At 56.7% G+C, this 11,912-nt stretch overlaps 2 protein-coding genes across 2 annotated transcripts; both read right to left on the reverse strand.

The window, feature by feature from the left end:
- Nucleotides 1–269: 269 nt before the first annotated feature.
- LOC125524188 (U-box domain-containing protein 52-like) lies at nt 270–3,365 on the reverse strand. The gene is made up of 4 exons (XM_087528804.1): nt 2,467–3,365; nt 2,090–2,366; nt 699–2,003; nt 270–604 (listed from the first exon to the last, which is right to left on the reverse strand). Exons 1-4 carry the CDS (start codon nt 3,162–3,164, stop codon nt 533–535), a joined length of 2,352 nt encoding a protein of 783 aa, XP_087384930.1. The 5' UTR covers nt 3,165–3,365; the 3' UTR covers nt 270–532.
- A 194-nt stretch (nt 3,366–3,559) lies between these two features.
- On the reverse strand, nt 3,560–7,744 carry LOC147966313 (uncharacterized). Its single transcript, XM_087528805.1, has 10 exons — nt 7,308–7,744; nt 7,149–7,216; nt 6,574–6,644; nt 6,197–6,448; nt 5,417–5,580; nt 5,271–5,326; nt 4,867–4,919; nt 4,654–4,771; nt 4,252–4,349; nt 3,560–3,971 (listed from the first exon to the last, which is right to left on the reverse strand). Exons 1-10 carry the CDS (start codon nt 7,727–7,729, stop codon nt 3,903–3,905), a joined length of 1,371 nt encoding a protein of 456 aa, XP_087384931.1. The 5' UTR covers nt 7,730–7,744; the 3' UTR covers nt 3,560–3,902.
- Nucleotides 7,745–11,912: the final 4,168 nt, after the last annotated feature.

An 11,912-nucleotide genomic window follows, 5' to 3' on the forward strand; every position in this document is an offset into this window, starting at 1 on the left:
AAAGGTCGGTTGGGATGCGTCATTTCATCCGAACAGTGTCCAGGGGTCCACCCGGACATGTGGAGCGTTTTGGGGTCTGTTGGAGATCCTCTAATCAATCCTTCTGTACTCTCTGAGATTGATTGCAGTATAGTTCAGACTTCAGAGTGGCAGTCGACTGTTCTTTTCTGAAGGAGTCATGCATGCATGCTGTTAGGTTCGCTGTTTGCGCCACAAGTCCGGTAAGAGAATCACAGGGCAAGAAACAGTGGTTTAAAACAAGAGCTGGATCAAGAAATCTTCGCTACGTTTTACACACGATTGCTTTCACCAGTATAGTACAGTACATTTTACAAAATTTACAACAAGGAGCGCATGCACGACGGGTGGCTACCGACCGACGACATTAAGAAACCACGACCAAGTACGTATTAGGTACGGGCGAAGAATTACAGTCTGCTTGCAAATGATGAACCTTCGAAACACTCCGCTCTTGGGCCTAATGATCTGAGAACTTGAGAAGCACAGCGCAGCAATCACGACGCGACTTTGCTCAGTTGTAGTTGGGCCTTCTCGTGCTCCCGCCGCCGTACTGCGACCTCGCGAACGGATCGCTCATCGCATCCTGCATGCATGCATGCACATGATTTACCCGTGTCAGTGTAGCGCAACAAGGAGGATGAGAAATGGTGGATGATCGATCGTGCTGGTTTTCTTACGGGCCCCTGCTGCCGTGACTGCGACATGGAGGAGTTGCTCATGTAGGCGGAGCTGGTCATGCCGGTCCGCAGGCCGCCGCCGCCGCCCATCATCGGGTTGCAGAACTGCATGTTGTCCTCGCCGAGCGCGCGCAGCCGGTTGAGCTCCGGGAGCACGCCCGTGGCCAGGTCGGGCCGGTCCTTGCGCCGGAGCTCGCAGCACCGCAGCGACATCTCCGCGAACCGCCGCGCCTCGTCGACCGGCCAGTCGTGCACCGCCGGGTCGAGCAGGTCGGCGATGGTGCCGTGGTCCAGCGCGCGCGCCACGTGGTGCGTCAGCCCCATGGGCGGCCGCGCCGTGATGATCTGCAGCAGCATCACGCCCAGCGAGTAGACGTCCGACTTGACGCCCAGCATCCCCGTCTGCTGGTACTCCGGGTCGATGTAGCAGAAGGTGCCCGCCGCGCTCGTCATGTGGCACTGCGTCACCGTGTCCGCCACCGACGGCGGCACCAGCCGGGCGAGGCCCACGTCGCTGATCTTGCTCACGTAGTTGCGGTCCAGGAGGATGTTGCCCGGCTTCAGGTCGCGGTGGACCAGCGGCTCCGGCTTGGCCTGGTGGAGGAAGAGCAGGGCCGTGGCGATCTCGGCCGCGATGCGGAACCGGTGCTGCCAGGGGAGCACCGGCCCGCCGCCGCCGCGCCGGAAGAGGCAGTCGTCCAGGCTGCCCATGGCCATGTACTCGTACACCAGGCAGCCGTACTCCGGGCAGGCGCCGAGGAGGAGCACCATGTTGGGGTGGCGGATGCAGCTGAGCACCTCCACCTCCTGCTGGAACTGCGCCTTGCCCTGCGCGGCGTCCGGCCGGAGCACCTTGATGGCCACGGGGGTGTGGTCCAGCTGCCCCTTGTACACCGGGCCGTAGCCGCCTTCGCCCACCTTGAGCCCGTCGGCGAAGTGGTCGGTGCCGATCTCGATCTCCTCGATGGTGTACCGGCGGTACCTCGCCGACGAGCCGCCGGCGCCGTCCTTGAGCGCCCTCCTCTCCGCGGCGATCCGCTTCTGGGCCTCCAGCTCCGCCAGGCGCTGCGACGCCTCGGCCGCCTCGATGGCCGCCCGCGCCTTGGCCTTCTCCTGCTCGATGAGCGCCAGCGCCGTCTCCTCCGTCAGCCGGCCGTCCTGCGACCGCTGCTCCTCCTCCTTCCAGCGCTGCAGCTCCGTGGCCTTCTGCTTGGCGGTGAGCGCCTCCTTGCACGCCGTGCTGTACATGTCCATGGTCTGCTTCAGCTCCAGCCGGAGCCGCCGCATCTCCGCCTCCATGTCCTCCTACGTACATCCATGCATGCATTGAGATTTGCAGCAAAGAAAGATTAATGGCAGGCATGCATGTCGATCGTGCATGATGGAGGTACCGCGGGGAGGGAGGAGGAGACGCTGGTATGGGAGTTGGAGGTGCTCTCGCTGCCGAAGGTGTCAAGACCCCACCCCGAGCGCGGCGCCTCGAAGCTGTTGTGCTCGTAGGTGTCCGACCCGGTGGACAGCCGCGGCGGGTACGACGCTCCGCCGCTCCGGTCCACGCTCCGCCGCTGGGTCGGGGCCCCGATGAAGGATATGTCGGACGACTCCGTCTGCGAGAAGTCCGGGAACTTCCTCGCTGACGTCGTCGTCGGGCCCCTCGAGAACGGAGACCTGCCACGTACGTAACCATGATCGATCAAGCCACCTGTCCGTCCGTCCGTCTGTCCATGCATGAACCAGCGAGCGAGCAGAGCACAGAAAGAGAACTTACATGATGAAGTTCTCTTGCGGCTGCAGCGTGGGCGTGACGGTGGAGTCGGCTCGCGTGGCCTGAGGAGGCGTCGGCGCCGCCCACTTCTGCGCGGCCGCGGGCGCCGCGGCCAGCTGCTGCGGCTCGGGCGGCTTGGCGTTGGCGGCACCGCCGCCGCCCTGGATCATGGTGCGGAGCGGCGAGACGGAGGGGGCGGGGCGGATGGCCTGGCGCACGGAGGTGACCTTGCCGCCCTTGTTGACGACGTAGACGCTGGTGAAGTCGGGGGCGGTCTTGCAGACGCTGTTGGGGACGTCGGCCTTGAAGCGGACGAAGCTGCTGCGGGTGTTGGCGCCGAGGACGAGGCGCTCGACGGCGGCGTGGGCGGCGAACTCGACGAGGGACTTGGCGACGTCGTGGTCGTCCAGCACCACGTCCTTGCACTGGATGTCCTTGCGGGTGCAGAAGCAGCGGAAGGGGAGGAAGAGGTCCTTCATCTGCGGGTCCGTCGGCTGCTTGTACCCGGCGGCGTCCTCCACGCCGCCGGAGCTGCCGCGGGTGTTGACGTGGACCAGCACCAGGGACTGGCCCCGGTGCACCAGCGTCTCCGTCGCGTACTTGAGCGCGTTCTGGCTGTTCTTGTCCTTGTCGATGCACACCGCCACCAGCGGGTAGCTGCCCCCGCCGCCGCCGGCGTCGCCGTCGCCGTACTTGCCCATCCCCGCCGCCACGCCCGCCCACGCAGCCAGGTCAGGTCAGACCAGCTTCCTCTCTCGCCTCCCTAATGTCTCTACGCCTACGCTCTCCTGCAACTCTCCCAAGGTTACTTCATTCGAGCCGTGGAAGATTGCCAAGGGAGGAGCTGTTGGTCAGGAGGGGAGGAGCTGTTTTAGGCAATCTGCTCCTCTTCTCTGACCTCCATTGACTATTATTAAGCATGGCCTTGTTGAGTGCATGTGGTCGGCTCTTACAAAGGGAATGTTTCCCATTTCCAGCTGAGTTTGCGGATGGCCACAGATTCTGCTCATCTCCTCCCTTTCCGGATACAAAGCAGACGTTATCAGCAGACAAGACTCTGTTGGTCTTCAGTAGCTGGACATGCTCTGCAATTGCATACCCAGTAACAGAAGATATCATAACATTTTAGCACCAAGCATTGTCCCAATATACAGATTCCAATGTACAACCCAGATCTCCAGGAGATATAAGCTTCTAATCAGCACTACTTTACACCATTGGGCTAATATTTACAGTATTATGGCCCAACTCAAGTCTACAATAGGAGTGACAATGAATTCAGGAGGTCACATGCTGGTATGTATGCTCCCACATGTATGTTGGCCTGCCAGGAAATCAATTGATAATCTATAACTTGAATGTAGTTATGCCGCCATATAGAAGATGAATTAGTTTTCCAGTAGAATCAATTGAAAATAATAGGTGACACTGGCCACAGCCTAGACTAGAAAATTGTCTATCATATGGTAGATGACATCTTCTCCCTCCAAGTTCATTGGGGTCCTGACCTGCATGTGGGGGTTGCGGGGTTCAGTCCACAGTTGAACGTCTTAAGGTTCTTGCAATTTAGTGACACTATTTGTAAAGGTAGAATTCACAAACCATGCACCACTATATATATGATATCTAACAGCAAAAGGCGTCCCACATATTCCACAGGTACCAATTAGTTCAAAAGACAATAATTCTGTTGGAACGCAAATGCAACATTAATTAAACCGTCAAACCGAGCGCAACTATCATGAGGGCAATAAGATGTACATAGCTACAGTAAGGCTTGAATCCTACCTGGATATTGTAATGCGCATTGTATTTTAGCCGGCTCTCATGAAAGCATACATCGACCCGTTCCCAGGTCACTTGTGTAAGGCCACGGATCATCTCCTCTGCAATAATAATGTTGAATGTCAAAGTGGAAAACCAGTAGCAGAAAATCATTAAAAAGGACAGTATATACAGTGCATGCCATACTCCGAGTCTCTGATCAGTATTTTCGAATTTCTAAGGTTCTGAACCTACTTATGGCAGGTGGGTTTTACTGTTTTAGAACCTCTAAAAATCGACAGCTTCTTGGTTTGGAGCTTTATCTAAAGCATTCACTCAAATTTTGCAGGAACTCTATCCCAGCTTTATTAAAAGAACACAGCCAAGCTTAAAACACCACAGCACATAAATTGCAATGATTGTTACCTTCAGGGCTATCCGTGAGTGAAGTGTCTACAGAATCCTCTTGCTGAGTGCCCTCTGAGTTAGCAGTATCGACATGGATAACATGCGGGTACTTCTCATTATTTGCTTCTAACTCAAGCTACAACAAGAGTCAGGGCAGATGGTTAAAATTTTAGGGACAGAGAAAGATTGTAATATTTCTTGAAAAATTAAAGAGGTGAAGTTCTCGCTTACTTTCGGTAACTCATGTTGACGACGAATCGACGATGTGCTCCAACCAACTATGTCTTTTTCGAAGTTAAGGGCACTGGCATCAGGAGTTTTGATTCTCAAACAACAAATCAAAAATTGTTACACCCTCCATTTCTATATGCAAGGTCACTTCGTTTTTTGTGTCAAACTTTGACTTATAATTTTGGTCAACAAAATATGGGTTATATGTAATAAAAAAATCATCAGAAAGTTTTTTTTCAAATGTGCATTCAATGACATACTTTTTGTGGCATATAACTCACTTTTTGTTGATAAAATTATTTGTCAAAGTTAGACATAAAAATATGTAGCCTTGTATACAGAAATGGAGGGAGTACAATACATAAATTATATAAAAGGTTTAGTTTGTAACATCTATTGGATACGGTCATATGTTATATTTGCATACGCAACACGGCGCTTAAAAGAGCGCAAAGCTGACCTGCATAATAACAAGGTCTAAGCAAGTGACATTGCAGCAAAACAGGTGGGAAAGTATCAATATCAATTTCTGCAAATCATGAGTTGGTACATGAATTTCCCATCATCGCCGTCTTCAACCATTCGCACGAGAAGTGGAGGCTTCCCATCGTCCCTGTCCGAGAGGAACAAGTGTTTACCCGTTCTCCCAACTATAAGATGTGCAGTTTCTGCAGCGGTTTGTTCCAAAAGTGGAACACCAAAAAGGAAGGGCAGCTGTGGAGAACAAAAATGTCAGATATGAATACCATTTTCTGTCCTTATTAAGACATTTTGTTCCCAATTGAGTTCAGGGACAAACACAAATACACAATGGAACATTAAACTCGGAGTGGCAGAAACTTTTTGGAAGGAGGAAACCATAAAAGATATGTAGCATCAGTCTATGGCAGGGAAATGAACTCTTTTAGTATAAACAATAAGTGGGTATTGTAGGAATTATAAGTGAGCAATGATGCCTTTATTTAGAAAATTAGGCTACTTCGTTCAAGGAAAATAATACTTCTAGCTCCTTACCAAGTGGATCCACACTCACTAGTTCAAGGCTCCAGTTTAATTGGAGCAAGAATGAGATTTAACATGCACTTGTGTTCATGAGCTATTTGTCCATTTTAAATAGCAAGGTGATATGACAAATGCAAGAGTCTTGGACTTGTAGAAATAATATCAGAAGAGCCGATAGAAATGCCAGAAGCAAAATCTAATCACTGCCTAAGTGTTGGAAAGAAGGTATGGTGATTGATAAGTTTACTAGCAAACGTATATTTGGCCTCCCACTGATAGAATGGTATTAGTACCCCAGTACTACGCACAAGATAGCCCTGAATCTTACTTGTTTATTCCACCTGGAGCCCAGGTGTGGTGTAGCTGACGCAATAAAGTTCATTGGTTCTAAGCCAGCTATTTTACCGCCTCTGTACATACTTTCTTGGTCAGAATGCTTCTCCATATTAAGGCATGGCTCTTCGCTTGTTGATTCTTCATAGAGTCTTCCAATTGCATATCTTGAAATCAATCCACCAAGTGAATGAGCAACAACAGAGATTTTCCGCAAATTTCTTTTTCTCTGGACAACTTGGTGTACCTGGATAAAAAAATTCAGCTTGATCTGTTATTTCCATCATTCTGCGTCTCCTTCTAAGTACACCATGCATATTTTAGCAGTGACTAGAACTACTAGAATACTGCCAAAGTCGATAATGATGATACCTCTTCAGCCAGTCTTTCGCCCATTATATCAACTCCATCGTATGTTAACTTTGAATGATTGCACTCACTACCTGCTCAGATAAATTATATAAGACGTGTATCAAGTTCTACCAGAAAGTAGTGTGCATCATGACGCAGACATGTCAACGGTCAATTAATCATATAGCTGACACGGGAAAGGGCAAATTATATTATTATTAAAGGTATTAATCGGAAAGAGATAATTGCAGTTATATCTGCAGTGGCTGGGTGCTCAGTTACGTCCTACCAGTGTAATACTTCTTTCTATATTTTCAAAACAACAATCAAACATTCAGCTGAAGGCAAGTCCTGGAACATCTGAACTCCGAAGTGTTGGTGCATTTGCTGCTGGTCATGCCTTTACAGGTAAACTGAATAGGAAAATTTAGCCATGATTTTACAGTAACACCTACTTACCTTTCTAGCTCCAAACTAAAAAGGTCCAATTCATCCCAAAATTTCGACAAATCAACAGAATTTGAAGTCATATATGTCAATCGTGGTAATGCGCATATCCATAGCAAGCAAATCGATGGCCACTAGTATAGACTCACGATGCACATAGACTTTCCCCGGCAGCCTCTTCACGAACTGCTCTGCTGCAAACCTCCAATCCGCCGAACTATTCAAAGCCACAACTCAGTTAATAACTTATTATACAAACTAGTGGCCATCGCGAATAAAATAGAGGCGAGAGGGTATCTTCCACCCACCTTCCGTAGAGGCCGTTAACCATGACGACGAGGTGATCGGCGTCCGCGCCGCCGGCCTCCACCTCCACGCGGCTTCCAGCGTCCCGCCCCTCCTCCTCGGCCTCAATCTCCACCTCCGTGTTCCGGGGCGACGGCCGCGACAGCGCGCGGCGCAGCCGGTCCCCCAAATTCAGCCTCTCGCCTGCCGGCCTCTGCTTGCGGCCGGGCGGCAACCCTAGATCGAGCCGGAGCGCCGGCCAGCGAGAGTCGCCGCGGCTGCGGCCGCTGCCCGAGGGCGAGCTCGCGGACTGGCCCATGGAGGAGGCGAGTCGGCGGTGGTGGCGGCGGCGGCGGCAGCGAAGGGGTGGGGAAGGGGGGGTGGGGACGGGGGAGGCCGCGAGGGAGCACGTGGCGTAAGCGCAGAGCCTGGAGGAGGCGGGCATTCTCGGGTTGCTTGAGTTGAGAGGAGTGTGTGGGGCCCGCGCCGACGGTTCTCGAATCGCGGGGATGACTGTTGCGGACGGAGACGCCTCCCATCGAACGGCTGAGAAGCGCTCAGGGAGACAGGGATACTTGAGTGGTCGACTTCATTTTTTAGCACTACTCATCTTGGTGACATGGCTCACTGGTCATCACTGTCGGGTGGTAGGGGCGACATATGCCAACGGGTGGCTTATCATTGTAGGAGCCAGTAAGACATCGCCGGTGCCTGGAAACGGGATAAGGCGAAGACATGCACGCCGGCGAATCTTACCCAGCTTCGGGGCTCTCCGTGGAGATAACACCCCTACTGCTGCTCTGCGGGGTCTTCGCATGATCACTAGATGAACAAGTAGCTACACAATGCTCCTCGAGCTGTTTTGGTGGGAGGAGGAAGAAGGGCACGGCTAGCCTGCTTCTTCTCCTTGCGGGGTGCCTAGAACTAGCTGGGGGTCGAACCTTTTGCATGGGTGCCCTGGGGGGTTTATATAGGCCTACCCCAGGGGTACAATGGTAATCCGACTGGGCGCGGGGCCCAGCCGTCTGTGACTGCGCTTGCCGGCTTCTGCGCCGACTGCTGGGGCCCGCCGGCCGGTGGGTCCCGCCGGCTGCCAACTCCTTGGCAACAGGCAGGCCCCACTGCCAAGGGTCTCGTCGGTGGTTGGGTACTGTTGCCTCAACCTGATGACGAGGGTTTCGTCGAGGTAAGCGTGGCTACAGTGCCACCGTCCGGCGGGCGATCGCTGTAGCCTTACCGCGTCTTGTCTCCTTAATGGGGCGTCTCCTTCGAGGGGGGAAGCGAGCCGGCTGCAGGGAGCCGGCCCCGTATTGGGCCGACTGGTTGGAGGCGTGGCCGCCTTCGGGCGTCTCTCTGCTCGAAGGGGCCCACCGTCCGTGGGCCACGCTGGCGGCCCGCCGTGGGTGACGCCAAGGTCAACATGGCAACAGTGCCGCGCCGGATGGGTCATGCCTACCCCGTACGGCGCACTGTGCCAGGCGTGCTCCGGTATTCGGGGGTGGCAGGCTTCACTGTAGCCACGCCCCATTGCACCGCCGTTAGGTGGGTGCAAACTTTGAGGGTACGGTCTCGACCGCTTTATGGGAGCCGGCTTCTTGGAGTCGGCCTTCTCATGGCCGGCTTCTTGGAGTCGGCCTTCTCATGAGGGCTAAAGTCGGACCGCCTTCCGGAAGCCGCCCTGGGTGGCAACCAGCAAGGGGAAGGCGGCTCCATGTCTTGGATTCTTGAGAGCCGGACGGGCTCGTAATTTTTCAGAAGGGCTAGGGGAAGCCGGCTAGGCTACCCATGCCTATTTACTCCGACAGTAGTCCCCGAAGCTGATCGAGCTCCGAGGCGAGCAGGGGAGCGAGAAGCTTGGTCAGCTTCCCATCCTGAAGAGCCGGCTTTGCGGGCGTATGCCGACTTCAGAGAGCCCCGCGTCTTGTAGGCGGGAGGAGGGGGGACCTGCGTGCTGACCACGGGCCCTCCCGTGGCCACGTGGCAGCGAGATCCTGCGAGCGCACGCGCGCGACGGGACGCCGCCGCAGGCCCGGGCTCGCCACTCGCGAGCCTTGGTCCGGGCGCGGATCTTCCGTGGCCCACAGGGGCCGCTCGCCTTCTCGAGGCAGTTTTGTTTCGCCGTTAAGGCTCAATGATCGCGGGACGTAGGGAGTGGGCACGATCGATCCCCACGCTTCCCCACGCCACGCCTCCTCGGCTCCGCCACGCTAGCCTATAAGTAGGGGGAGGAGGGAGAGCGACAGAGGTTCGCACGCTCTCTCCCGCTCCGCCCCTCCTAATCCTCGTTTCTTCCTCTCGCTGCCGTCGCAGCTTCCCGTCTCAGCGCCGCCGCGTCTCTACATCGCCTCGCTCCCATGGCGTTGTCAAGCTCGTGGGACGGCTCCAACGTCCATGAAGACCATGTGGAGTTCCTCGGCCAGACTCGGCGCCTTCCCGGCGCCAACCTCGTGCAGGTCCGCCTGGCGCCGGAGACGGAGATCTCGCCGGCGCCGGAGGAGGGCGAGCGGGTCGTCTTCCGCTCGCACTGCCTGCGCGGCTTCGGCCTTCCGGCGAGCGGATTTCTGCGCTCCTTCCTCGAGTTCTACAACCTCCAGCCGCATCACCTCACGCCCAATGCGGTGATGCTGCTGTCGGCCTTCGTCTTCCTCTACGAAGGCTTCTTGGGGCTGCTCCCCACGCTGGAGCTCTGGGAGAGTTCTTCCAGAGCAAACTCGTCACCGTCGTCGCCGGCGTGCCCGCACCCTGCGGGGCCTTCATCGCCATGAGGAGGGCGAGGGAGAACAATCCGTTCCCGTCCATCCCCCTAATCCAGTCGGTGAAGGTCTGGCAGAGATCATATTTCTACGTGAAGAACGTCGCCGAGCAAGGAGACTACATCAACCTGCCGGCTTACGTAGCCGGCCCGCCGGCTGGGAGGCAGCCCTCGTGGAGTTTCCGGTCCCGGTCACTGTCTCCAGCCAGGAACGCCGCCGTCTCCCGGCTTCGGGTGATGATCCAGTCGGAAGGCCTGCGCGGGGCCGACTTGGTGGCCGCCTTCGTGGAGCGCCGGATCCTTCCTCTCCAAAGCCGGCCCCATATGATGTGTCAGATGAGCGGCCGCTTCGACCCAAGCCGGCTGAGCACATGGGAAATGCCCCACGCGGAGGTGGCGCTCATGGTTAATTACATCGCCAACTGCAAGCTCGTCGGGAACTGGCAATACGGCAAGGCGCCGTATTCTCATGCCAATCCTCCGCCCGTGGTAAGCTTCTCTCTCTATCTTCTTTTTGTCGTCAGCCGGCTTCATGACGGCCGGCCTCTGACCAGTCGGTTCTTTTGAGCAGAACCCTCTTCTCGTGCCGCTGGCCGGGGCGGCAGGGATTGAACGCCAGTATGTCCCCGACCGCACGGTGGACGACGTTGACGACCCGGACTTGGGGGCGGCCGCCATGGAAGACGCCGTCGTGGGGGACAACGCCGAGCCCGGAGGCTCAAGGTTCACCGCGAGCTTCGAGGACTGGCCGGACGATGTTGAAGCCGAAGTCGCCCCGCGTCGCCAGCCGGCGGCCGACTATCAGGGCGCGGGCTCGTCCATCGCACCGGCCGCCGGCGGTGCGCAGAAGCGCCGGGCCGCTTCAGGCCTCTTCGGCAGTCGGCCGAAGAAGTCCAAGCCCTCCACCGCGGCGACCAAACGAGATGAGGCGGCCGCGAAGGTGGCCCGCTTTCGCAAGGCGGTGAAGCAGCCTCAGGCTGTTTCAGCGTAAGTCGCCGGTTGCCTGGTCGCATGCCCTTCATCATTCTCTTTTTCTTCGAATATTCTTCTTAACTTTTTCTCGCTTGCTGGACAGGGCGCCGCTTTCCCTTGAGCGGGGTCCGGGCGGCTCCGTCGTGGGGCCGGCTGGAGGGTCTTCGAGCTCCCGCCGCGTGGACCCCCGCGCCGATCTTAGGGAGGCCACAGAGCGGAACGCCCGCAAAGCGTGGGAGGAGCGCGAGGCAGCGGAGAAGGCGGCCGCCCAGGCGGCGAGGGATCAGGCCGACGCGGCAGGCAAGGCCCAGACGGAGGCGGCTACCGCGGAGACGGAGGCGGAAAGCTCGCGCAACCAGCCTCCGCTGCTCGCCATTCCTCTCCAAGCCGTAGCCCCCGACACCCCATTGCCCCTGGCGGAGGAGATCGTCCAAGACCCGCCGCTGATGGAGAGGGGGGAGGACCCCGTGGCCTTCGGGAGGAGAGCGCCGCCGGCAGCGCCAACCGGAGCGGGCCGAGGCGGCCAATCGTCAGCGGCGCCAGAGAGGCCGACCGGAGGTGAGCCGGAGAACAGAGCCGGCCTCGAGGTGCAGCCGGCGACGAGCCGGCGCGCAGGGGGAGGCGCCGCTCCACCGGAGTTGCGCCGAGTCGCGGGCGCAGGCCAGTCGGCGGAAGATCTGGAGGCGGCCAGCACTGCCACGTCCGAGTGGACTCCCAGCGGGGGGACTGGCGAGCTGAATGTGGCGGCTCAAGGGGTCCAGAGCCGGCTGCAAGCTCAGGCCGCCCTGCTGCAACAGTTCACCCAGGAGTTCTTGTCGACGCGAGCCACCATCCGGGTGAGTCCTTCGTTCTTGACTGCTTTGCTTTCTTAATTTCTTCCGTGGGGGCGCGTCAGCGCACCCAC

Source organism: Triticum urartu, chromosome 6A (assembly GCF_056163025.1).
Source record: "Triticum urartu cultivar PI428250 chromosome 6A, HENAU_Tu73, whole genome shotgun sequence".
NCBI classification, from domain to species: domain Eukaryota; kingdom Viridiplantae; phylum Streptophyta; class Magnoliopsida; order Poales; family Poaceae; genus Triticum; species Triticum urartu.